The sequence below is a fragment of the Sceloporus occidentalis genome, unplaced genomic scaffold, assembly GCF_023333645.1.
Source record: "Sceloporus occidentalis isolate IW3139 unplaced genomic scaffold, rSceOcc1.0.p SCAF_6, whole genome shotgun sequence".
Classification (NCBI taxonomy): domain Eukaryota; kingdom Metazoa; phylum Chordata; class Lepidosauria; order Squamata; family Phrynosomatidae; genus Sceloporus; species Sceloporus occidentalis.
The window spans coordinates 27,962,711-27,990,194 of record NW_028316986.1 but is presented as its reverse complement, the minus strand read 5'-3'; the positions used below and the strand labels follow the sequence as shown (position 1 = coordinate 27,990,194).

Below are 27,484 nucleotides of genomic sequence, written 5' to 3'. Positions count from 1 at the left end.
CACATACCAGAGGAACAAAATGCTTAACAGATTGTACTTTAAGCTGCAATTCTTTACAGACTCGCAAACTCTTATTTTTTAGTACACAGGTCCAAGATATTTCTGACTTTTATTGCCTGATAATAACTTTATCTCTTATTTTGAAGCTTATAATAGTTAAAATTATGAGTGCTGGGAGGAAAGCATATAATATTAAGAAGTCTGCTGTGAACCGGGATGCTGCACCAGGAAAGTTTCTTTCGATGAACTGAATCCCTTGAGAGAATGGACAGGGAGATAGAACTCCAGCAGAAACATTGAAGTGACCTGCCAAAAGAAGTATTTTGAGTATCTGAAAAAAGATGTTCAGTAACAACACTTTCACAGATTCTATCAGAAAGTCTGGCCATTTGGTAGATGTGAGAGGCTTAAATTTAAGCAAGACTAATTCCAGCCCATTCCTTCTCAAAGATTTTTATTCTACTGGTCATGGTAACTGGAAATGCTTTATCAGTGTTTTTCTGCAGTCCCTGAAAAGGCAAGGCGCGAACATAGAAGCTTCTAACAGAGGTGGGAACTGTGTGAACTGCAGCCCTTGAGATTGTCACCAGTGTCTCCATAATCCCCAAAACTCCAAATAAATTTCATCCAGAGCCCTAATACAGTGATTGGAAGTGGTGGAATGTCACTTCTAGTAGTTCAAAGTGGCAGCTGTGATGGAGTGATGTGGCCCTTTGAAGTTTAGGGAGGCCAAAATGGCTCTGTGGCTCTCAGACCGTATAATCATCATCATCATCTCTTTACTCGGCTCTTGCCATTGATCAAGGTAAGAACAACAATTAAACGTCAGTTAAAACACATCAGTTAAAATACACATCAATATAAAAGGACAAATGGTATATACACAATGTGAAGTCGAAGACTTTCATGGCTGGCATCCATAGTTTTTTGTGAGACTTTGGGGCTATGTGGCCATGTTCTAGAAGAGTTTATTCCTGACATTTCACCAGCCACAGATGCCGTCGAAATGTCAGGAATAAACTCTTCTAGAACATGACCACATACCCCCCAAAACCCACAAAAAACTAAGGATATACACATATTGAACAATCCACATTTAAAATTCATCTGGATAAGAGACTTGCCAGAAGAGACAGGTCTTTAATGCTCTGTTAAATCTGGACAGCGTATTCAGCTGTCAATCTCTTCCGGCAGGTCATTCCACAGTCTAGGGGCAGCTGAATTAAAATTCCTCTGGCTGACAGTTGCCAACCTAGTCCTGGCAGACTAGAATAAATGTCTACCAGAGGACCTGAGTGTACAGTGTGGATTATATAGGAGGAAGTGGTCATGTAGATAATCTGGACCCAAACCATGTAGGGTTTAAAAAAGTAATAACCAACCCCTTGTACCTTGCCTATAAACTAATTGGCAGGTATTGGAATGCTTTTAATACTGATGTATCGTAATCACTCTTGGATTTCTCATAAATCAATCTGGCTGCCATGTTTTGAACTAGGTGAAGTTTCCAAACAGATGTAGCCCAATATACTGTTCTAGAGTTTAGGTAACTGCTCCTGTCCTTATTTGTAGGCTTCAAAAAAGTAGGTCCACACTTTCCATCTTTACCACTTATTATCCCACATTATTATTATCCTCATTTCCTATTATTTCAATATTTTTGGTAATTACACCACCAAACTCTATACATGTTGTGTATCTCTTATGTGAAATGATTGGGTCCAGAAGTGTTTTTAATTTTGGGTTTTTTAATCTTTTTGTTTTTGGAACATCTATATATATGTTATGTATGTATGTATGTATGTATGTATGTAAGTAAGTAAGTAATATATGTAATGAAATATCTTGGAGAAGGGGCCCAAGTCTAAACATGAAATTCATGTATGTTTCATATACACAGTATATACATTGCCTGAAGATAATTTTATCCCAGGTCTTTTACTTCAGCCATTTCTCCCACACACAGAGAGACACATTTTACCACAATGTGGAACACATGGGTGTAAGAATTGGCTAAAAGCAGGGTACAGTGAGGAAACAGCAGGTAAGAGAAACTGCTTCACCTCCACAAATTGCACGATTCATGCTACAGTCCTTGGTAGTTGTTTTCTTTGGCTTCTAGACATGTCTCTAATGAATGACTATTTAATTCAGAATGTGGTATCCATGCAGATGTATGAACAGAATTCGCTCTCTGGGTAAAAGAGATGATTTTTTGGTTTTGGTTTTCAGTACTTACCACATGTAAATGTTAATCCAGAAAATTCATTCACAACAAGGATCTCGCTGGCATACTTTTGGAATGTAAAATAACTTAACATTTTAATCGGAATAAGCATGTCCTCCAAGCTCCTTCAAGAAACAAATAAAACTCATGTTTATGCCATTCAATAACAGTGTTTCCCACAAGAGTAGAATTCAGAGACATAGCTATGTTAGTCTGGAATATCAATATGCAAAGGTTATCTTGTAGCTGAGACTGAGAGAAGGTGTAACAGAAGCTTCTATAGACTCAGGCTGCATCTGCACTTCAGACATAATGCAGTTTGAAACCACTTTAACTGCCATGGTTCAGTGCTATGGAATCCTGGGATATGTAATTTGCAGACTCAGCAGAGCTCTCTGGCAGAGAAAGCTAAATATGTCACATAGCTACAAACCCCAGAATTCCAGAGCATAGATGTTACTTAAAAACAGTGTCAAATTGCATTATTTCTGTAGTGCAGATTAGACCTCAGGCTATGAAAGCTTATTCAGGGCAGAAGAGTAATACCTGTATAAAAACATTTTAATTAAAAAATTGAATATAAATGTTTTCACGAAAGGTCATATGACACACAGATTTGTTCTTCAACAGAGTGGCTGCCACTGTCCATGAGCATCTTGCACCTAAGCCAATTGCATTCCTTGGACTAATGGTAGTGCCAGACCTGGTTTGTGCTATTATAACAGACTTTTTACAATTTATTTAAAAATCCAAAACAATGGAGGGCACTTAATCAGATCTGTGACTGTTCAAATACTCCTATAAAGTGGGCCCTTGGTATCTGCTGGAGTTTGGTTCCAGAAGCTCCCATGGATATCAAAATCCGTGGATGTTCAAGACCCGTTAAATGCAATGGTGTAGTAAAATGGTGTCCCTTGTATACAATGGCAGAAATCAAGCTTTGATTTTGGTTTTTCATACATTTTTAGCATATTTTCATGCCGTGGTTAGATGAATAAGGATTGAACGGCTGACTGTAATAACATTTTTGACTGAAGACATATGACAGATGTATTTATGAATTACTTCCCTTCAGACACACTATTTATATTTCAGGGCATTTCCAAACTGATCTTTCTGTTTATGACCTGATAACTCTTATCTGATCATGTTCCTAGTTTTATTATTATTCTCTTTCATGACTTCATAGAACTTAAGAGTTGTTTTGCTTTAAGAATTCTGTTCTGCTATCTCACTCCACCAGATAAGAATGCGAAATAGTGTCATTTATTGCATGCACACCAATTTCTGTGTTGCAGATAAAGACAAACTTTGGTTTTCTATGATCAAGTTATATAGAATTAGCATATGTACTGAATTATCTTTTGGCCTGGAATCTTTTTATAGGCAGATGAATTCTTCTCCAACTGCGTAGCACCCTGAGACCCAGTTTCATATAGCATACCCTCCAACATTTCACAAACTGGGAAACTGGGACACATGTAACCAAGCAACATTGGAATGTGGTCAAGAGGGCAGAAATTATTAATGAACAAGAACACACAATCTTGGGAAAGCTGCAGCAGTTTCTTTTGCCTGAGCTTACTGGGAAGGACACGATTCTTTGCCATCTCTACTGAGTTACTTGAGTTAAAACTGCTTTAGTACTTGGAGTCCAGTTTGCAGCAACTAAAGTAAGCTGAGAACAAACAGGGAAAGTGAGAGGAGAGAAAAAAAATGGGACATTTTAAAAGCAGCCAAAAATTAGGACAATCCAGGTTCTAGTCCCCACTAAGCCATGGAAACTCACTGAGACAAACGTGGGACCAGCCACACTATCTTGGCATGACTGCACCATTGTTGTGAAGCTAAAGTGAGAGGATAGAGAGCACTGCTTTGATCTGATTGGACAAACACAGATATTTAAAATGTAATTAATAAATAGTTGTGTCATGGTGACCAACATTTGTCCCAAGAACATATGTTGATCATTAGTGTTTTGTGTTGGTAAAAGAGAATTATATAAATGTATGGAAGGTAGGCCTCTTAGGATTGGCAGATGTGTAATGGCTGGATTGGTAGAAGCATTGGATTTGTAGGATCTCTTCATTTCTCCAGACATATCCCAGACACAATACAGGGAAATGTTTCCCAGCCTGGATCTAGTATACATGATTTTCCTCCTTTAGATCAAAGGGCAGGACTTCCCCCAACAGAAACAGGAAAGAAGAGAAGAATCTGCTTCTCCTTTCTTTCTGTTCTACCAGCACAAATCTGGCAGAGCTTTGGATCAGATGGTTTGTCCATACAATATTTGGCTCTCCCCAGCCAGTAGGATTACTCTGACCATGATTATGAGCATAACAATGGTACCGAAGAAATGGTACATTTTTAGAGTCAGTCTAAGCATCAGTTTGCTGAGAAGTAAAAAGCTACTCACTTCAGGACCTACTTCTAAGCTTTCCACAAGCCTTTGTTTTAGGAGCTTATCGCTTGGCTGTTAAAACCGACTTACTTCTATCTGGTTTAAAACTTAATTCTGGTGGCATCCTGATCTTATCAGAAGTTTTTTGCTTCCGAATTTGCTGCCTGAATACAGCCCGGGTCTATCTCTGCTTCCAAAAGTGCTCCGCCAGGCATTTTCTTAAGTCAAAAAACTCCCGAATCTGAAAAGAGCTGTAAGGAGTGCTCCTGGAGGCAGGGATTGACCCAGGCTGTATTTGGGCAGCAGATGCCACCCAAACTAAGCTTTAAACCAGATAGAGGTAAACCAGTTTTAATAGCCAAGTGATAAGCTCCTCAGTTAGGCAAAATGGGACTACCCGACTCACTCGGTCTGGTACTGTTGCTGTGAGGGGTGGGGGAAGCAAGGCGACCTCCCTGGTGGTCCAGTGGTCAGCAGGGGTCCGTGCTGCAGCACCAACCTCCGGGCTCTGCAGTGCAGCGGACAGGCTGGCAGCACCTCCAGTCCACATGGCCGGTGGACTACAACTTCCAGGTTCCCTGGGAGTGGGAAGCGCTGCGCTTCTGGGCCGGGACACTTCCGGGGCCAGAGACTCCAACTCCCCGGTTCCCTTGGAACTGAGGAAGTGACCCTGGATTGGTGGCTGTGGTACATGCAGCCCTGTCATGGGCCAGGAGGTCTGGGGGCGGGAGGTCCCACTCCAGCTTCCTGGCTACCCATTGGCTGGCCAGCCTATTTAGGGCTGCACAGCGTCAGCACCTGGCGCCATTTTATTCGGATCCCCACCCTCCCTCCCTTGTTTCAGAGTTGCTTGCGTTGTCACAACTGTTCTGGGGGCAGTAGCATAGGTCTTGGATCTGCTGGGTGTAGTTTCCTGTGCTGCAGAACACTGGATCGGGAGTCCCACGCGGACTTGGGGGTGCTGAGAGTTTATGATGTTGCCAGTGTGGGGGTAGCATCAATTCAGCATCCCCCAGTGACATGGGGCAAAGATGCACATAACTGGCTCCCTAAGTGGAGGACCTTTTAAGCCAGTTACCCCTCTGTCATCCCAAAGCCTGGCTGTGACCAGGCATTTCGGTTTATCGACCAACATGGGTTGGTGGATGACAGATCAAGACCTCATGCTTTTGGGCCAACCCTCTCTGTTTTTCTAAAGTTGTGGCCTTTTCCCGCCAATTGGTTGTCCATTGTGTTATTTCTCCTTCTCCCCTTCCTCAGCAACCGGTTTAGTTGGTGTGATATAGGAGATCTCTTGCATTTTAAATCATTTTACTAGTTACCTTTATATTCCACTATGATAGAATGAGCTCAGTGTGCCATGCACTGCTTCCTTCCTTCTCATTTTATGCTTCATATGGTTGTGAGGCAAATCACAAATCACACACTGGATGAGTTAATGAGTTTCATGGCTTGGTGGAACTAAAACCTAAATGTTCAACGTGCCAGTGCAGCCCTAACTTTCTTTTTTTACAGTTTTGTGAAACAATGCTATTTTTTTATATATTTTCTGTAGTCTCATTTTCTATCAAATGGCACCTACTGATAGCGTTTTTATTTATATAACCATACATCATGCTTTGTCTTACCTAATAAGTCCACTCCCAGCTAAGACACCAGCTACATTAAGTAGGACTGCTGCTCCACTGACCATATGTGGATTTTGAATGACACCAAGGAAAGCAAGTGCAAGCAGTTCACCAAGTATATGTGGTGCTAAAATAGCAGCAAAAAAATAGCCAAATCGAGAAACTTCTGGGTATAATCCCACAGTCCTGCATAAATAAAAATAGTTTTCTTCAAAGAACAGCAAAGTTTTAAAATATTCTATTTTTCCAGTCCCAAATTCTTCAATACAATGTCCCTTAACTGAACAAAACTTCAATGTTCCTTCATTGAAATGTCATTACTATTCAACAGTAACAAGAAGAAAATCAATGCAGAGGGATAGGGTAGATCTGTTCTCTTCATGTGCCACAATCTCTGCATATTAGGTTTCACATGGGTGTACATTAAAAAGGGGGCTTCTTCCTATGATCATCCAAAAAGTAGTGCTGTCTTACTGAGTGTGCACAGACCAACTCATACTTCTCAGTAACATAAGATTTGATAAAAGCCACATTTTTTCAGCAAGAATGAAAATATGAACATATATGAAACCCACAATATATTTATTAGTGGCTTCTTCAGAATCTGATACTCCAAAGTCATACAGCAGCAACATTAACCCTACATTTGGCAAGCACAGAGTAGTTATTCACCCTGCTTCTACTATGATTCTGGAAATCAGGATTCAATTCCCCACTTAGCCATGGAAACCCACTAGGTGACCCTGGGTGAGTCTCAGCCCCTGTTATAGGTCTCCTTAGGGTCACCATAAGTCAGAGATGACTTGAAGGCACACAACAACAACTAAGTCAAATTTAAAGCTAACCATGAAGAGTGAGATCAGGGACCTTTAAGCTTTGTGTTTCTGGTTTCAAATCACCTGTTTGGTGGTGCATTAATTTCACTGAGTTTTCTTAGGCAAGGAATACTCAGAGATGGTTTGGTTACTTCCTTCCTATGAAATATATCCTACAGCACCTAGTATTCATTCATCCAAGTCCTAACTAGGGCTGACTCTGCTTAGCTTCCAAGATCCGATGGGATCTGGCACTTTTAGGATATTTAGGCCTTCACTCCATGAAATTACCCATTCATAGCTTTCCCGTGGACAGCAGACTTGATCACAACTCTCCCCATTATGGTGAGATGTACTATATTTCTGCTTAAACAAATATTCTGCATTTCCATGTATACATTCCACATTTGTCATATGCAAAAGTTATACAAATCTGTGTCATCTTTTTGGTGATGTATTCCTTTGGTGATGCTTAAGTAACCATCCTAGACTAAACAAGTCCTCGAGTTATTCTTAGCCACTCTGAATGAAAATGTCAGAGAGAAAGATCAGAGTATCAACTGAATATGCAGCTGTTGCCCAGCTGAGGAGGTGCATCTGCCAATGTACCTACCAATATATAAGGGCACTATAAAGTGCAATACCGATGACACTAAAGGGCAGGAAGTGCACAATGTAGGCAAGCAACATTTGCCACTTCTGATATAAACCATCTTTACTTTCTTGGTCTCCAACAGCCCGTAGTGCTGGAACTGGAAGGTGCACAAAGGAGAAACAATAATAGTTAACCAAAGCATCCAAAGGGTAGTCCTGCAAAGAACACACTACCCATCTATATTCTAAATGTACACTTAAAATCATGGTAGACAAAGTACTGTTCTCCAGAAACTGTTGGACTACCATACCTATCAGCCCTTGTCTGCACAATCAATGGTTAGGAATGCTGGGAATTATAGTCCATCAACATCTGGAAGTCTACACATTAACCAACTCTACACTAGCTTCTGTAATATTTGCTTTGTATTATATTCTTACCCATTAGGCACCTTATACAGGACCTCATCAGATAGATAGCTCTGAACATGTTATGCATGTATGCAAAGTATATATACATGTTTTAAGAATCAGATAACTCTCCGCTTTGGAAGATCCCATTGCAATCCAAAACTGAATTCAGCCCTGCTTTGTAGACTGTGAATATGCATATTTTCTTGAAGGTGTACTGAAAAGGGGGAAAACAGACCATACTGTCATATGTTTTGCACAAACAAGTAGTACAGGAGTTAAGAAATTAATTTTCTTTTGAAAAGAATCTGTACTTCTGTAGTGTCCCTATTTTCATTTTTCAGCTCAACCAAGGTATGTTATACTATAGTTCTAGCAGTTTGGTACAACTTTTAACCACCATGGCTTCATATTCCAATTGCTAGAGTTTTGGTTTAGGTGAAGTATTTTGTATTCATGGGATGGCATAGAGGAACAATGCCTTAGGATTCTAAAGGATGGAGCCATGGAAGCTAAAGTGGTATCAAAGGGCTATAATACTGTAGGGTGGTTAGACTTCCTAAAACAGTACTAAGTAGTAATGTCAACAAAAGATCGGAACATTTTCGATCTCTGGTAGACATGTAAAAAAGCCAGGAATTACTGGATGAAAATTACTTCTATTATATAAAAGATCTTGGGTAAAGATATTGCCCTTAGACCTGAATTGGGTTTTTTTTAACTAAATATGGCTGATTTTGAAAATAAGAATGAAAAAGAAGATAAAACTCTAGTATATTATAGGTTTACAGCTGCAAGACTAATTTATGCCAAAAATTGGGAAAAAAATAAGAGACTGAATATCTCAGAATGGCTGGAAAAGATGATGGACTTTGCTGAACTAGCGAAATTGATTAACTTTGTTAATGGCAATGGCATGATTTTTTTAAAGCGTTAAAAACTCTTTATGGAGTATGTCAAAGATTTAAGAGGATACATGGCAATATTAGGATTCATTTCATAAATACTGTTTGAAAGTTTATTTTTTTAGATGAAAATAATAGAATTAGAATAGTTAGAGGATAATTTATTTCTAACAGGAGTAATACTATGATGTGTATAGATGAATGGGAAGTCTTATCATTCACTTTTGTGGTGGAATTTGGTTTATTAATAAATACGGAATTCAAATATATAGCTGTGTTAATCTGTAGAATCAGTATGTAGAGACATCTTGTAGCACCACTGAGACTAACTGAACAAAAGAAGTTGGCAGCATGAGCTATCATAGACTTCAGTCTACTCAAAATGCATCTAAGGAAGTAGACTGAAGTCTATGAAAGCTCAGGCTGCCTTTCATTTAGTCTCAAAGGTTCTACAAGATATCTCTCTATATAATAAGTACTGATTTGCTTGTATTTTTAGATTCACATTATTTTTTATTTCTTTTCTTTGTTTCTCTCTTTTTTTATATATGTTGTATATACAGTAACACCTACCTTTAATTCATTTTTCTACATAATTGTTATTTATATTTCACTATCAATTAAATTAAAAAAACAGTACTTAAGGACACTGTCAGACCATTTCCGTAGACAGAAGCCCCAAAGAGAGCTAAAGGGAGCAGGGTGACTTGACTCATTATGTAAACTACATTCACCAACTGACTCATACAGCAGGCTGCATTTTAGATCTTCCTCTATTCAACAGTATCTCTATTTCTGATCATGGGAGCTCTGTAAGCATATTCAGCTGAAGAGAGTTCTTTTAGAACTTCATACGCAGGGTACAAATATCTGAAGGGCAACTGGGCATGCACAGTGATATACTGTAACTGGTGCCCACTTCTTCACATTTACATCGATTACGACTTGACAGTGACATTATCAGTTTGCCTGCCTTCCAAGTCACTATCTACCTCAAAGCTGGACCTCTTTAAAAAGAGTAGTGCTGACGGAAACTACACCAGAGGAGTCTGTATGATTCTTCCATCCTTCCCAAAGAAGGTTGACTTGCTCCAGTAAGAAGAAGAAAATGAGTGGAGTAGTGCTGGGAAACAATGAGAGGATGACTAAGGGATGACAGTATGTAAAGTCGAAACATCAGAAAGAAACTCTGCAAGAACATGGCCACATAGCCCGAAAAACCCACAAAAACTATGGATCACAGTATCATACAGATGTATCCCCTACAGAATACTAATGAATGAACCACTGTGATTCCACAATAAATACTATCGCTAATTTCCCCATTTTTTCCTCTTTAAAAGTAATAATGAAGAGGAGAGATTAGGACCAAGACTGTGGTACATACACACAACCCAGTAGCTATTTCCCTTGGCAGGTAGCTATACCTGGTGTCATTATCAGTGCCTATAACAGTTATGAGCAGAGCTGGCTGAGCTATTCTGAAAGTTTTAATAGTTTTTCCACACTATGGTTTTGAGGGGACTTTTCATTGGGATCATAATTGCTGGAGTGTGGTATGGAGCAATTACTACTCACTCATTTCATGCTCCTGGGCTGCTTCTGCACTGCAGAAATAAGGCAGTTTAACACCACTTTGACTGCCATGGCACAATGGTAGAGATTTCTGGAATTTGTAGATTTGTGAGAAATTTAGCCTTTTCTGTCAGGGAGTTCTGGTGCCACAAACTACAAATCCCATCATTCTATAGGATGGAGCCATGACAATTAAAGCAAGTATCTAACTGCATTATTTCTGCAGTGCAGATGTAGCCCTTGTCCTACTAACACAGACACACCCACTGTGGCTTCTGTTTTGTAAGAAAAAAGATTTTAAATGCCTCCCCACATTGATATACCCAATATACATGCTTCCAATCTAAAGCCATAAACCAGAGTCCTACTGTTCTTAATCGGTTGGTTCCCACACATTGGTTGTTTTGGACTTCAACTCCCCAGAAGTCCAGCCAGCTTGACTAACAGTCAGGAATTCTGGGAGCTGAAATCCAAAACATTTGAAGGACCAGGAACGTAGCCGGGGGGGGGGGGTGGTTCTTGGGGTCCGGACCCCCCCTTCCATTAGAAAAATGAATGGTGTGTGCTGCTGCGCCGCCACACCCAAGCCCCATTATAATGGTGGCACTTAGTCTGGAAACCCCCCCCCCTTCCTAAAATCCTAGCTAGGTCCCTGGAAGGACCAAAGTTTGAGAAGCAAGGGGTTAGATTCATGGAAGAACTTGGACAATGGTGAATCAATACATAGGTAAATCCTGCTAATTCATTGGGTCTACTTTATCTGAGGTTAACAGTATGATTGAGGCTATCATCTCTGAGGAAATGAACCTGAAAACATATCCTTTCTAAAGTGGTTACTAACAAAACAGGCAAACTTACATAGGGACAGTGCATTGAGAATTCCTGTATATGGTAGAGCTGCTACACACTGGTAAATAAGCCCGACACGGTCTTGCACGCCTCCTTTAAGAAAATCGTTGTTTAGCCTTAGAAGGAAAAATGCCACAAAGAGGCCAAAGAACACATTTTGGAAAACCCGCATGATTATGCCAATCTTATCTCTGGATAAATTCTTTGTTGTCCTCCTGAAAGTGAAGAATGAAACATTAGAAATGCAGGCCAAATTCATTTTCACTTTGAAAAGGAGCATAGATCTGAGACTTTACATACTGAAAACATGTTCTCCTTAAGACAGGGCTTACCTCAACAGAATGCATAGTTTACAGAGTGCACTGGGTGAGTCTTCACATTTAAAAGGTATTGGTGGCAGCTCTTTCACGCTGCATTTTGCTTCCTCAATGGCCTCCAAAGTTGTGCGAAAAACCTCTGAATTTTTATAGGCCGAAGCAATGGTTTGAACTCTGCTGTAGGTTTCCAGTTCACGCTCCTTGGTTTGAGTGTCCACAGATGTGAGATCCACTGTGAAATTTACCAGAGAAGATTGTATTAATTCATTTCACTTTGTTTTCTCTCTGGTTTAAAACATTCACTTCTAGCTGAATCCATAGAAACCTAGGTTTAGGACTCCGCGTATATTCAAGAATGCGGATCTGAGATCTGCGAGTTAGGAGAGGCAGCTGTATTTAAGATAGGTAGGTAGGTAGGTAGATAGATAGATAGGTAGATAGATAGGTAGATAGATAGATAGATAGATAGATAGATAGATAGATAGATAGATAGAGTTCCCAAGCCGGGCTGTCTGGGCTGCCACTTACATCACTGATGACGTGCAGATAATTGACATGCATTTTGAAGCAGCACAAAGTAGTGGGGATAACGACTGTGCCAAAAAAGAAATGATTACAAGGGGATAATGAAAAGATCCATTTTCATAGTGGGAACAATGGACCTTTTGGAATCAATTTACCAACATGGAGCGAAGGTGAATCAGAAACCGGTTTAAATGTAAGTGGTAATGAGCCCAAAAAGGGTTTGCTAGCTTCTCAGAAATAAAGGCTGCATCTGCACAGAAATAATGCAGTTTGACACCGCTTTAACTGCTATGTCTTAATGCAATTGAATCATGGGATGTGCAGTTTTGTGAGAGATATTTAGCCTTTTTGCTGTCTGAGAGCTCTGGTGCCACAACAAATGACAAATCCCAGGATTCCATAGAATGGAGCAATGGAAATTAAAGTGGTATAAAACTGCCTTATTTTTATAATGTGGCAGCAGCCTTCTAATTTCTTGGTTGCAGTCTCCCTTTTGATCAATGACTGAAAGCTGTCAAATTGCATTATTTCTGCAGAGCAGATGCAGTCAGCATAAGTCAATTGTTGCTGCCTTGTGTTGTGGACACAGTTTGATATAAAGATAATTAAGGTCAGGATTCCAAGGAAGATCTGCAGTAAGATCCGCCCTTGTTTGTCTTCCCTGTGGAGAGAGAAAGATTTATGCTAGCTCCAAACTAGCATAGATGGCGAGTCTGATCTTGTAGCTTCATGGTAAAATGATGAGGCATTGAACATACATTGGATCCAAGGCCATCTCTGAAATACTCCATTTTGGAGGTCACCACCACCAGTAGATCTTCCTGAAAACATGCACCCATGACCAGTTAATTAATTCCAAACTTTTCCAATCAGTTTCAGAACCCAATTTAGAAATGCTTACCATAAAAATCAAAAGGGCTGGAATGTTCAGGACACGTATAGCCACAGCCACTAAAAAATGTGATCATGTCTGATGGGCCTCCACAGAAAACCAGTTCTCCAAAACTCATGATGCAGATTTGATCAAAAACCTTGGCAGAAAATAAAGACAAAAATGTATCAGTGTGCAAAAACTTCTAAGAAGAAGAATAGGATACTGAGAAACAGTGGTCAGAATCCTTGCTTCTTTCCAAGCCTTCTCTACCAAGACTTTTGGAGCTCATTATTAACATTTTCTGATAAAATGACAATGAAAAGTCTATGAGTTGCATCTTAAAGGCTACCAAGTTTCCTTTGTCCTAAGTCTTTGTGGACGTTCATTCGGAGGCATTTATCAGATACATTCATCTGAAGAATTGGACTGAACTCCATAAAAGGGTTATGGTTGTTCTTGTTTCAAGTAACTTATATGCCTTTTGTCTCTTAGAAATTCCTGTCAAACAAATGCCCCACACATTTGTGTGGCACATCTCTTGTACCACCAAAGTAGCCAGAGTATTCTTCTGTGCTCACATGAAGAGGCAACTCCATATGCTTCAGAGTGGCTGGTTTGGAGTGAGGGTCTCCAATAAATCTGGCATTAAATCTCTCACGAATAATAAGATACTGTATTACCCTCTTTATAGATATCTCATGGGGGTATACAATAAAATCAACATAACAAATTTTTAAACAGTGTATATAATTCTCTGTTAGCCCTCAAAGGAAGAGTGGGAAATTAAATTAAAAGATTAAAAAATTATTAAACAATGTAACAAGATTAAAAGACAGATTAAAACAAATTAAAATAATTTTAAACAACTTAAAACCATGTATATGCAAGTGTATGAAAGTCAGCTTGGAGTAGTGGTTTGAGCATTGCACGATGGCATTTTGTATAAAATCAACTAGGCTTCAATTTTAATGAGCAAACATATTTTTATATGGCATCAGAATGATAGCAACATTTGTGCCAATCAGGCCTCTGAGTTTCGTTCCATAACTGGGGTGCCACAGCAGAGAAAGCCCTTTCCCATGTCCATCCACAGTGTATTGAACTAACTGGTGGGATACCGAGGAGGACCCCTCTAGCACACCCTTGAGCATATATATATATATATATATATATATAGAGAGAGAGAGAGAGAGAGGGAGGGAGGGAGGGAGGGAGGGAGGGAGGGAGGGAGATATGCTCCTTCAATGCTGTTTAGTGCTTCAAATGTCATTACCATTTAGTGTAAATTTACAGCGCTTTATAAATAAAAGTTAATAATAATAATAATAATAATTACCAGCATCTCCAATTTAAATTGGAAACATATTAGGCAACATCATACTAGGCAATATCTTTGATGCCCCTTACCTGAAAGAGTTCTGATCGTGGTTGATGAATTGTAATAATCACTATTCTCCCCTTATGAGCAAGCTCTGAAAGCAGCGACACAATGTGATTGGCTGTCATGCAGTCCAGACCTGTGGTGGGTTCATCTAGCAACATGATCTCTGTGAAAACAGTAAAAGTGCTTGACAGCTTGGCTAAGGGACTATAGCAGGGGTAGGCAACCTTTTTGAGCTGGGGGCCGGATTGCTGTCCCTCAGACAACTGGGGGGCTGAACTCAAAATGGCGCCCAGAACGGTGCGGAAGCTGTGGCGGGGGCGGCAATTGGCGGCAGGACCGGGCTGGGGCCGGTCTCAAGGCCTCGCTGGGCCAGATCTGGCCCACGGGCCGTAGGTTGCCAACCCCTGGACTATAGGAATGGACTACATACAGTATTAGCTCAGTAAAAGTGAGGTTCCCAACTCTCTGTTAGCCCCCAAAGGAAAAGTAGAAATTGAGGGCTGGGAGAGGGCTTAACACTTCTCTCCTGCAAATCTTGCCATTCTCTTGATTACGTCTTCATGTCCAACCAGTCTTGAGCACAAAAAGACTGTGATATAAAACACATCTGAGCTTCTCTGGAAGAAATTAAGGGGACTTTTTAAGGAAGAAAACCAGTGTGAGCAAGGGTAACAAGATTGTGTGTGTGTGTGAGAGAGAGAGAGAGAGCGTGCACGTGCGTGCATAAGTGTGTGTGTGTTTTGGAACGTTTTAACTCGCAAATACAATAAAGCAAATACAAAAAAAATGCAAACAAAATTGACAAAAAGACCAGGACTAGGGATGAACACATTAACATAGTAAGTTGTCCATATGTCCAAACAGTGGTGTTACACCCTTTAGTGTAACCCAGGGACTGTGCCCTGAAAGGAAGCCAGGGGACGGAGTGTCCCACCCTCCCTCACTCCCACTGCCTTGCTTGCCTGCTCCCCCAATCAGCAATCCTCCTCCTAGCCAGACCACTGCTGGAAGGAGCAGTGCCATGGCCTCAGGAGGTCCTGTTCAGAGTCTGGTGCAGCTGCCGTGCCAGACTCTGAATGGAAGGCACCGCCTCTTACAAGTGATCACTGCTGAAAGGGATGGCACTGCAGCCTCTGGGGGGCATATTCAGAGTGTCATGGCTGCTGGATGAGCGAGAAAGGGAGGCAATGCCCTTTCTTGCTCACCCAGCAGCTGCATCATCCCATTGGATGTACTACCCTACTGCATGTACACCCATGTATACCCCTCACCTACTGCATCCGCTAGAGACTCCTCTGTGACTTAATGCCTGAATCCAATGGCTAGACCCAACTTGAATAGACCCATTGAAATCAATATAACTTATATAAATGTTGATTTATCAAGTTCCCATTGATTCAATGTGTCTACTTCAGTTGGGACTACTCAGTGGATCTAGGTCACTACATGGAGGGGAAGAATTGAACTTTGTCTCCTAATACTTTCCTCCTGTTCTTGAATTTCCACTAGTTAGTGTGAAAATAACAGGGCATTCCACCCTAAGCAGACTTTTTCACTTTTTTTTTTTTTTGCTAATTCATTCTTTCACCATTCTTTCACTATTTTCCTGTATCTTAGAACTAAAGTGCTGAGATTTACTTCCTACAGAACTTGAAATGGAACATTTTCATAATTGATTCTTTATTTTGAAAGGGAAGAATTTGACAATCATCTTGAATGATCCTAACACAAAACTAATATAATTGGCTGGATTTCATGATTGCAACTACAAATGTGTAACCTAGATTTATACATTCGTATTTATGATCCCTACATATTCAATCATATTTTATTATTTTGTTACCTGAGAAAGAAGTATTTCCCTATGAGTAGGACGTAAATCTTTAACTGTATCTGTGTTGCATGTGGGAATGGACAATTATAATACTTTTCTCCCTTTTGCTGGAGAAAATGAATAACTTTCATTTAGCATTCTCCCCATATTCAAACTTCCTGACATGTTATGGATGCTTTTTTCATTAGTGATTACTTTTATACTGTCAATATAATCTAGATGACCAAATTGAGGCTGTCCAGACTCAGCTCCATCCTATGGGTGTTGTAACACAAGTACTGTACACTGAGATCCAGCATGAGATTCTGAAGGGCTTTTGACAGGATCATTGAATGGGTAGCTTGTGGCATAGCCACTCACTCAGTTTCCCCAAGTTATTCAAAGGCCTAGATTATTATTCTAAATCATTTGGCTAAATTGAGGATTAGTCGTTGCAAATCTCACCAACATCCAAACTGAGATTGTAGCTCTTCCTGTGCTAAATCTCCAGCAGGTAGGGGAGGGCACGCTGAGCTCCTCCTGAACTTTAATGAGCATCGCTAGATTGAGCCTCTGTGACAGATGAAAAGTTCTAATAAAAAATGTCGGGGAGAGGTGGGTGGTAGGTGTGTGTACCAAGTGACAGTCTAATCAAAAAGGACAGGAGTATTTGTTTTCTTCTGAAAAGCTCAGTGCCGTACTCACTGGGATCTTGTAATAGCTGTGCTGCGATTGAAACACGACGTCTTTCCCCATCAGAAATTCCCCGAAAAATACGGCTTCCAATTACACTGTTACCAACGTGACTGAGACTCAGTTCAGCCATAACAGCATCAACCTGCAAAAACAAGGACAGTTCAGGAAGAACCTGAGGTGGGGATTGCCTGTCCAGCTGCTACTTGAGCATCCATTAAGGGCTATATATATTTTTTAAAGCAACATAAAACATTACCCAGAATGATAGAAAAAAACAGGCTGGGGGAAAAAAGAGTCTAAAATACAAAGGTGCCATGATACAAAATAGGTCTGAATGAATCATTAAGCTATTATCTGAATAGGGCATTCATCCAGATGGTTCTGATTTCGAGGACAGAAAGCTCCTGTAGTGAACTCTGTTTAATTCTCACAACAGCTATAATCCACCAGGTGCCCTAGATGAGGCATTATTTTCCATCCTTAGCCTGATCATTTGCCTTAATATTGACCTGTTATTCAGAGTTATTATGTGGATTACCCTGATAATATCTGTAAAATACTTTAAAGCACAGTAGGGATGCTCAGTATAATTATAATTGATCTCTCCAGCTCAAAGATGCAGAATGTCTCATCACAAACAAGGAGGGACATGTGTCTTACTTTACAGAAGGCAGTCCTCTATTTGAAGGGCTGCCAGAGGACAGTCAAGGCATCCTCCTTTTGAAAAGCTGTCCAGGCTAAGTCTGGTTTGAAGACAAAAGAAGTATAACAGGAGAAAGGACAGACCTTAAAGTTGCCCATTAAACACTGGTGTCGGGACATATGGCTGAGGAGGTACATAGCCCATCAGAGTTTTCCCCACTATAGTGAGATATAATATATATCTATTGTAATTACAGCAATTATTTCTAAATTTGTGTCTCTACATTTAAATTAGCAGGCAAATCTTGATCAATTTATCCATTTTTGAATTGGGGTGATGTGTACCTGGCAACTCTAGCTCGAATTGGGACTAGTATGGCCATTCTTCTAAAAAACAGCCATTTACTATCCCTGCAAAGGGAGCAAGTTTGTTCTGTTTCCTGAGTGGGTAGGGCCAGGTCTAATGGTTTGAAGTTACAGGAAGGTAGCCTTTGATTGAACATTAGAAGGAACTTCTTGACGATAAGAGCAATTTGGCAATGGAAGTAATTGACCAGAGAGATGGTGGGATCTCCTTCAAAAAGACTCTGGACAACTACCTGATGGGATGGTTTAGCTAGAGATCCTGAACTGAGCAGGGAGTTGGAATTGATCACCCATGAGGCCCCTTCCAATTCTATGATTCTATGAAAATGTGGTTGTTGTGTCATCTGGAAGAACTATAAAACATCTCTTTATTGCTTACTGCAAAGAGTGCATTCAGGTGCTGTCTGAACCATTCCCTTAGATGGGAAAAATGGTGCACTTATTGTAGATATGTTTTGCTTTCCTTGTAAAAGAAGGTTGCTTTGCCATTTCGTGCTGAACTACAGGTAAATTTTAATGGGCTTTAAGGAGCAATTGAGCCAGCTTAGAGATGTAATTTCCCACCCAAATATTTAATCTTCTAGAATATATTGTACAAGTTTAATAGTACAAACCTTCTTTTTTATCAAGTCACTGGAGCGCTTCTGGAGTGCTAGCAAAGCAACGTAAGTCAAACATTCTTCTATGGTGAGGTAGCTTAATAAGGTCTCATTCTAAAACATAGAGGGGGCAAAACACAGCAATGTTAGTTTCTATAGTTTACCTAAATGTACACATCCATTGACTTCTGTGAAGTAAATGCTGTGAAAAAGGATAGCATGTAAAGTTGAGATAAATGAATCTGCCCACTTCAGTTTCTCATGCTGCTGCCACACTGATTGAAAAGTCCCAGATTTTGTTCCTGTTCTTTCCAATTTTATACCCAGTCAAAATAAACCAATCTAAGGAGCTGGTATAAAAAGTCTCTGATTATGCCAGGAACTGACAGAAAATAATCTGAGATAAACAAAATATTTATTTATTTATTTATTTAATACTCTGCCTTTCAACTAGGACAGACCCTAAAGCAATTTCCAGTACAACTAATTAAAACCAAATTACAATCACCACATTAAAACATTATAAAACTGATTGAAAATCATACAATTTGTATGGAACTCCAAAATAGGATTGGAAAGTACAGGAACAAAATCTGGGACTTTCTCATCTTTTTAATCAGTTTGGATACAATCTTAAATCTGTGCTTCCTAATTACCTCATCACTTTAAGTTGCACCCATAACTCGTATGTATGTTTCTCCTAATATACACATCTTTCTTTGTCTGAAGGTTTGCCCAGCTGACACGTTTTTCTACAAAGATTTGTCTATTACATGCATTTTTGCAAGATTTTTTTCTTTAATATGCTATTGTGTTGATTTTTTATCAATATATACATTTCTGTGCATAATTTACTCCCCCCAAATTAAATTACCCCAGTACAGCAAACTGTGCTGTCATACACTGAAAAGGACAAACAGTGAAATATAACTTCATTCCAGTTCATATACTACTGTATTTTGGGAGTGTGTAAGCTGAACAAATTTATCATCCATCCTTACATTCAGCAATATTATCTGTCCTGTAATTTTGATAACTAAAATATTACCCATGTAAATGCAACAGAAAATAAAAAGCAAAAAACCAACCAACCTGGAGAACATAGGAAAAACATTTCTGAAATTGCTTCTGTCTCAGCTCACGTCCGTTGACATAAACCTGGCCAAGAAAGTTTGTCTTATGGTTCAATCTTCCAGCTATGGCATCCAACAGAGTTGTTTTTCCAGATCCTAATGCACATTGGGAAATTTAATATAGTGATATACTGAATTCACAATAAAAAAACACCAGTTGCTTAAGGCTTGTGATCATCCATAGCACTGCCAGCATTTGAACCAATCTTTGCTAGCTGCCCTTTTAACAGCAGTTTGATCTGCAGCACATAGCAGGTGCTAAAACATTTAAATCCATGCTGTGAAATGGTTCACCTGCTGATTTCTGAACTTCAAATCTATGCTGAAGGCACAAGGACCTGCAGTGCTTTTTTCCTAAGTGGACAATTGGCAACATCAGACACAGTTAACTTGTGAAAAACGTCGCACACCTCAAGAAAGAGCCTGTAGCTGCAACTATCATTGCCATTTGCTTTGCCACAGCTAAATTAGTATTTTTCTGAACTTGTTGACTATAACAATGAGAACATGTCCAGCCCACTATACTCCAATATAAATCCAATTCTTAGTTTCAATTAGAGTTGCTCCATAGAGTGGGAACTTGGTAATATTTGAAAGGAAGTCATATTGAGGAGGGAGCACGCTTGTTTTCTGCTGCTCCGGAGAACAGGACCCGGAACAATGGATGCAAGCTGAAGGAAAAGAGATTCCACCTCAACATTAGGAGGAACTTCCTGACAGTAAGGGCTGTTCGACAGTGGAACAAACTCCCCCGGAGTGTAGTGGAGTCTCCTTCCCTGGAGGTCTTCAAACAGAGGCTGCAAGGCCATCTGTCGGGGATGCTTTGATTTGGATTTCCTGCATGGCAGGGGGTTGGACTGGATGGCCCTTGCGGTCTCTTCCAACTCTATGATTCTATGATTCTACGATTCTAAGTCCACTGACACAAGTTCCAATGGTTCACTGGATTGACTCCAGTTGGAACAGACAACAGGATTTAGGCTTTGACCAACAACTGTCAGCTGAGGTCAGTATGGGATTTTAGGAGGTAAGCAAGGGTGAACCTGTTTAATTTTTTTATGGAAGACCACCAGGAAGGAAAACCAGGAATATTCAAGTATGGCTAGGAATGATTTCTGCCTGAATTCCTGTAGTGCAAATAGTGCCAGTCAGAGTTGGCATTACTGGCTACATGGTCCATTTATCTGACAAGGCCTCTTCCATAGACACCAACAGTTCACAGACAAAAGCTGGAACACATGTGGCCAAATCAGAATGTGGTCCAGATGGCAAAAGTAATCCTCTGTTGTTCCACTTTTCCCAGTTTCTCTCTCCTCCTCCTACCTTCACCCTTTGTCTTCAGTGGATGCAAACTGAATTCAAAGTGCAAAAGTAGTTTGCACTCAATTAATTCAGTTTTAGTGGACCAAGAATCTATACTCTCCAACTGCCTCAATTTGGCAGGACAGTCATTGTATAATCATCTGTCACACCACTTTTCAGCTGCTTTTAAAATGTCCTCGTCTTCATCTCCCCACAGTCTCCCTTCATTCTCTGGTGTTTTTTTTTAATTGCTGTAAATTATTAACTCTGCAGGGGACAAAGGAGAGGAAGGGGGAATCTTGCCCTTCTCTGCAGGTTCAGGCAAAAGCAAATTGCTGCAGCCTCTCCTAGCTTTGGTGATCCTCCTCAAAAACAAACAAACAAATAAATAAAATTAATAAAATGTATTACTAAAATTAATAGAAATAATTAATACTGAGTCTACTGAGAGGGACAAGATTTTGTCCCTGTTATTATCTTCCCTGCTCCCAGAGTTAATTAAGTGCAAATTATTTTTGCACTTTAAACTTAGGTCGGAAACACATGCAGAAATAGTCCTTTTGAGACCGCTTGGACTGCCCTGGCTCTGTGCTAGGGAATTCTGGGAACTGTGGTTTTGTGAGATGTTGAGCCTTCTCTGTCAGAGAGCTCCGGTGCCACAATAAACTGCAGTCCCCAGGATTCCCTAGCACTGAGCCAAGGCAGTTAAAGCAGTCTCGAACTGGATTATTTCTGCAGTGTGTTTTGGACCTTAGTTTGCAACAGTTGAAGACCAAGTGGGCAAGTGAGAGGAGGCGAGAGAAACTAGGACATTTTAAAAGCAGCTGGGGAAAAAATGGAACAACAGAGGATTAATTGGGACAATCCTTATTAAATCAGGATAGTTAGAGTATGGACAATGCCACACACTTTGATATGTATCCCAAACATTATTCAGAATAAAATCAAATTACAACCTAATTAGAAATCTATCTGTTAACCACACCTTTCTTCCCCAAATATTTGCCCCAGGACCCATGGAATTGCACTATAATTGGACATTCAGTGCAGATGTGTAGGAATATGCTACTTACCAGAATTCCCTAAGATACCCATAAGCTGACCACTTTTGATATGAAATGAAACATCCTTGAGAATCTGTCTGTTCCACTTCTTATTATATGATGGAATATTCCACCAAGGTCCCACACGTTCCCTTTAAAAGAGGAAAGAAAAATAAAAATGTAACAAGTTAAGAATGTGTTTAAATGTGCCTTCAAGTTGACCAACTTACGACAGCCCTATCATTGGTTTTCTTAGCAGGATTTGCCAGATGGGGTTTGCTATTGCCTTGCTCTGAAGAGACTGTGATTTGCTTAAGGTGGGTAAAGACCCAGTGGACCTTGATGGCAAAGCAAGGATTCGAACTTTAGTGTCCCAGTGTCCCAGTCCAACAGTCAAACCACTGCACCACACATTGCTATTGCTACATTACTCTCAATCTTATTCTCATCGTCATCATCACCATCTACTTTAAAATTTAGTAATGAATTCAATAATGTGTTCAGAAGCAGAAACTTTGAAATAGGAGGCTGGGTTAAAAAGGAAGGTGAAAGGGCAACCAAGAAAGAGCACAAAGGCTGCATCTGCACTGCAGAAATCGTCTGTTTTGACACCAACTTAACTGCCCTGGCTCAATGCTATGGAATTCTGAGAACTGTAGTTTGTGCTGGCACCAGAGCTCACAACAAACTACAGTTTCCAGGGTTCCATAGCATTGAGCTAGGGCAGTTAAAGTGGTGTTAAGACAGACTATTTCTACAGTGCGGATGCTTCACAGGAAAACTTATTGATAGTTTATTTACATTCAGCCATTTTTTTATGAGCCCCATGAGGCTAGCTAGTTCATTTCTTGCATTCTCCCCAGTGATCCTCATAAATTTTATTCTGAAAGACATTGCCATCAAAATTCACTGGCAAATTGCTAAATGCACTATATACTCGATGGGAAAAGGAACACAATGCATTATAGTCAATGGAAAGGACAATACCACAGTCCTCATATAAATTATTAGTCATCATATTGATTAAAGACAGTTTAAATACATTGAGGTTCCTTTACATAAAAACATATGTGTAATAATAATACATTATGTATGGGTGGAAAGATATCATTTGTTAATAGTGAGTGGTGATTTCAATGAATTTTATAATCTTTAATGAGGAATTCATTTTAATTAAAGTCAGTAATAGTAATAGTTTGAGTGTTGCAATATGATTCTGGAGACCAGGGTTCGATTCCCTGCTTGCTTGCTTGCTTGCTTGCTTGCTTGCTTGCTTGCTCATTTATTTATTTATTTATTTATTTATTTATTTATTTATTTATTTATTTATTTCCTGCTCTTTTCCCAGGACTGGGACTCAACCAGGACTGCTTGGCTGGGTAAACCCATTGGGTGACCTTGGGCAAATCACACGCTCTCAGTTTCAGGAAAGTCAATAGCAAACCTCCTATGAACAAATCTTACGGGGGGGAAAACCCCATGGTAGGTTTGCCTTAGGGTCACCATAGGTCTGAAACGACTTGAAGACACACAACAACAACAACAATACATATGTAGCCAGTTATTATGCATTCCTATTGTTGTTGTTGTGTGCCTCCAGGTTGTTTTTCACTTATGGAGACCCTAAGGCAAACCTATCATGGGTTTTTTTGAAGCTGAGAGTGTGTGACTTGTTCAAGGTCACCCATGGGTTTCTATGGCTGAGTGGGGAACTGAACCTTGGTGTCCAGGGTCGTGGTCCAATGCTCAAGCCGCTACACCATGCTGGCTCAGCCATTCTTAACCCCCCCCCCCCCCCCCCAGGAAAAGAAAACAAAAACTTTAAAATGAAAACAAAATTTTAAAAGTGCAATCCTGAAGTAGTTGGCCAGTCTGAAAAGTGGCCCATGGCAATGTGGCAGCTGTCCATTCCTGTGAGGAAACCAGGTGACACTCTAAGGGAGGTGACACCACTGTTTCGCAAACATCTGTCTTTTGGCAAAAATGGTCTCTGCCAGTCACCTGTATCTCTTTAAAATGTTGAAGAGATGGGATGAGTGAGGTGAGACTCAGTGGGAGGAGAAAGGAGAGGCCCTGGGTTTTTTTTAAAAAAAATAAAATTTCAAACTTCAAAATTTAATTTAAAAAATAATTTATTATTTATTTTTTTAATTTTCTATGAAAACATCACATTTTACCAAATTTTCACTTTAACTACATGAAATTATTTATATGTAAACACATTTATTCTGTGCATATGATATTGTAATTTAAAAGTATCATTTTAATTTTGCTAGTTGTTTATGTTACAACTATTACCACTACAGTCAGTGATATATGGGAATTGTGATTTATGAGTAGTATTAATGCAAAACACATTGCTAAGGCTTCTGTATGGTGTGGTGTGGGAGGAGGTCAATGGAGTGTGTGTGATACCATGAGTTACTGCACCAAGTGACACCAACCCTAGTGATGGCACTAGCTCATGGGGAGGGTATATATTTTGCTATATGTTGAGCCTCTCATATCTGAAATGCTTGGAATCAGAATTGTTTTGGACTTTGGATTTTGGGGGGATTTTGGAATACCTGTAGCTGCATAGACATACGTAATGAGATATCTTGGAGATAGGACTCAAGTATGAACACAAACTGTTTCCTATACATCTTATACATGCGAGTGATTTTATGCACTATTTTTAATAATTTTGTGCATGAAACAAACTTTGTTTACATTGAACCACGAGAAAGCAAAGGTGTCATAATCTCAGCCACCCATGAAAAAAGTTTGGGTTTTCAGAATATTTTGGAATTCCAAACAAGGGAATTCAACTCTTGTACCAGAGTTGGAAAATGTGCAAACTGACTGGAGAATTGTGACAAAGATGAGAAAGTGCTCACACTTACATACAGGTCTGAATGTTCTCATTCAAAGGTTTTCAATGAACTTCTAAAATTTACTGAAATGGTAAGGTATGAATTGTCTGACACAAAAATATTTTATGTAGCATTGTAGCACCTTTGAGATTAACTGAAAGAAAGAAGTTGGCGACAAGAGCTTTTGTAGACTTACGTCTACTTCCTCAGATGCAATTGGATTTAAGTCTACGAAAGCTCATGCTGCCAACTACTTTCTTTCAGTTAGTCTCAAAGGTGCTACGAGATTATATTTTGTTATGCTAGTCTGATTGCACAGACTAATAACACAGCTGTATCTTTGAATTCTATAAAAATACTTTGTCTTCCCAAAAACACTTATTTCAACCTAAATATCCATTAATGTGTGCTTCCTGGTTTAGTAAATTTGGTAAAATTTATAGAGGAATACTTTCTGTGCAATTAAATAATGTAGTATAAGTGCTACACATTCTTATTCACACAATGTACTCCCACCGCTGACAGTAGTTCAATCAGAATGAACATTGGAAATTTCTTATACTTTAATCACACAAGTTATCAAAGTTTCTTTTGTATACGAATATGCAGAAATCCATGTCTTGGCAATGATATGTCTGCCACACCGATATGTTATTTTCAGGGGCAAGGGGGGACATTAAAATGGAAACAGCATTTATGAAGGCTGTCATTTCAGGTAACAATAAAGCAGTGTGCTATGTAAAGAAAATAGGAGTCTGATTTCTCAAATGCTACTTAAATTGTGCAAAAGTAAAATCACAGTGGTTATTTCACATGTGGTATTAACCAAATGGACACCTTTCCACTTCTGGTTTAGTTGGTTTGGTTTGTGGTATGAGCCAGAGGTTTGAGCATTGGACTCTGGACTCTGGAAACCAGGATTTGAATCCCAGTTTGACCATATAAACCCACTGACTAAACCATGTAAACCCACTGAGTTACCTTGTGCATGTCACACTCTCTCAGTATTAGGGGATGGCAATGGCAACCCCCCTCCAAACAAATCTTGCCAAGAAAACTCCATTACAATGTCACCTTGTGTGTTGTGTGCCTTCAAGTCCTTTCTGACTCATGGTGACCCTAAGACAAACCCATCAAGGGGTATTCTTGGCAAGATTTCTTCAGGAGAGGTTTGTCATTACCTTCCCATGAGGCTGAAAACATGTGATTTGGCTCGCGGTCACCCAGTGGGTTTCATGGCCTAGGTGAGAATCGAACTCTGGTCTCCAGAGTTATAGTCCATGACTCTAACCACTACACCATGCTTGCTCTCAAAGTCACTTTAGGGTTGCCATAAGTCAGAAATGACAGGAAGGGACACAACAACAACAACAACAACAACAACAACATATATTTGACAATGTGTGTGGTGCCCAGGAGATTCGAGAACCAAAACAAACAAACAAACAAATAAATAAATGGCTCTTGGGTCCAAAAAATTTGCCCATCCTTTCATTACTTATATATTTCTTACACTGCAACAAAATTGTGATTAAATTCCTGATCTATTTATCAGCAGAACACATACTAACTGACAATTCTGCTTCAAGTAAAGCAATACAGAGCAGGTTAAAAAAAAACGCTCATTACTTTCAGTCAATTTGGGTGTCAGGCAAAAATGTTTATACACTCTCCATTATGCAACCAGCTGGTACCTAGGGCAAGAGAGTGGCTCTAACAATGCTGACAGAAGTCCTGCTGAAACACAACTACAAGTGTGCTGAAATGCTCCACTAGCCATGCCTTCAGATCCAACCACAAAGTGGCTACTCTCTCACTTGTGACAGGGCTAAAGGGAAAGAGTGAGAATCTGCAAGGAGACAAATTAATATTTGTAAAAAGATTTCCCTTTAATTATGAATTTAAACACACTGGCTTACATCCAATATTGCAGGAGCAGACATCTGCTCCTGCAATATTATTTTCCCCTTTCTTTCTATTCTTTGTACTCCCTCCCACCCCCAGATTTGCTCTGGATGGCTCCCAACTAGGAGGGCTAGTCTAGGGGATCACGTTGGTTGCAGGGAGAGGGGAATTTATTCTGCCATTGATGTCTGCCCAGTTGGGTCACTGTTGGATGTATTCAGAAGCCAAGAACTCTGCTGGAATATTCAAAAACTAGAAAAGGCGGCACACAATTAATTTCAGATCTGCACATTATTCCAGGATGTGTGGATCAGGGCAACCCATACCATAATTCACAAAGATGAAATTAGACAAAATAACCTTCTATTTACTTACCTGACTGCATAAGATACGTTCAAAATACTGAGACAGTTGTTCGGTATTAAAGCCATCTCCTAGTGAGTTCAAGTTTCTTTGACAATCTGATAAATAATATAGATGAATTCTTCGTAATGATCACTCTGGAACTGTTAAACTAAGCCATTCAGATTGAAACTCAACTGCTCTGCCAGTATATTTATAAAAAGAGCCTGCAATTGTGTTGCTGCTTCTCACTTTTACAAAATGAGATGATGGATCAGTC

General features: G+C 39.7%; 1 protein-coding gene across 1 annotated transcript; it reads right to left on the bottom strand.

Moving 5' to 3' along the window:
- Positions 1-109: 109 nt before the first annotated feature.
- ABCG5 (ATP binding cassette subfamily G member 5) lies at positions 110-27,293 on the bottom strand. Its single transcript, XM_089528422.1, has 13 exons — positions 27,238-27,293; positions 22,133-22,254; positions 19,717-19,853; positions 18,640-18,738; positions 17,027-17,159; positions 14,532-14,671; positions 13,152-13,281; positions 11,741-11,957; positions 11,418-11,623; positions 7,688-7,826; positions 6,260-6,445; positions 2,240-2,352; positions 110-306 (listed from the first exon to the last, which is right to left on the bottom strand). Exons 1-13 carry the CDS (start codon positions 27,291-27,293, stop codon positions 110-112), a joined length of 1,875 nt encoding a protein of 624 aa, XP_089384548.1.
- Positions 27,294-27,484: the final 191 nt, after the last annotated feature.

Coding starts and splice junctions, on each gene's coding strand:
- ABCG5 (XM_089528422.1), bottom strand. CDS start 27,293: ATGGCTTTAATACCGAACAACTGTCTCAGTATTTTGAACGTATCTTAT. Junction 13,282..14,531: donor CACGATCAGAACTCTTTCAG/GTAAGGGGCATC, acceptor TTTTCTGCCAAG/GTTTTTGATCAAATCTGCAT. Junction 307..2,239: donor TGGATTAACATTTACATGTG/GTAAGTACTGAA, acceptor TTCTTTTGGCAG/GTCACTTCAATGTTTCTGCT.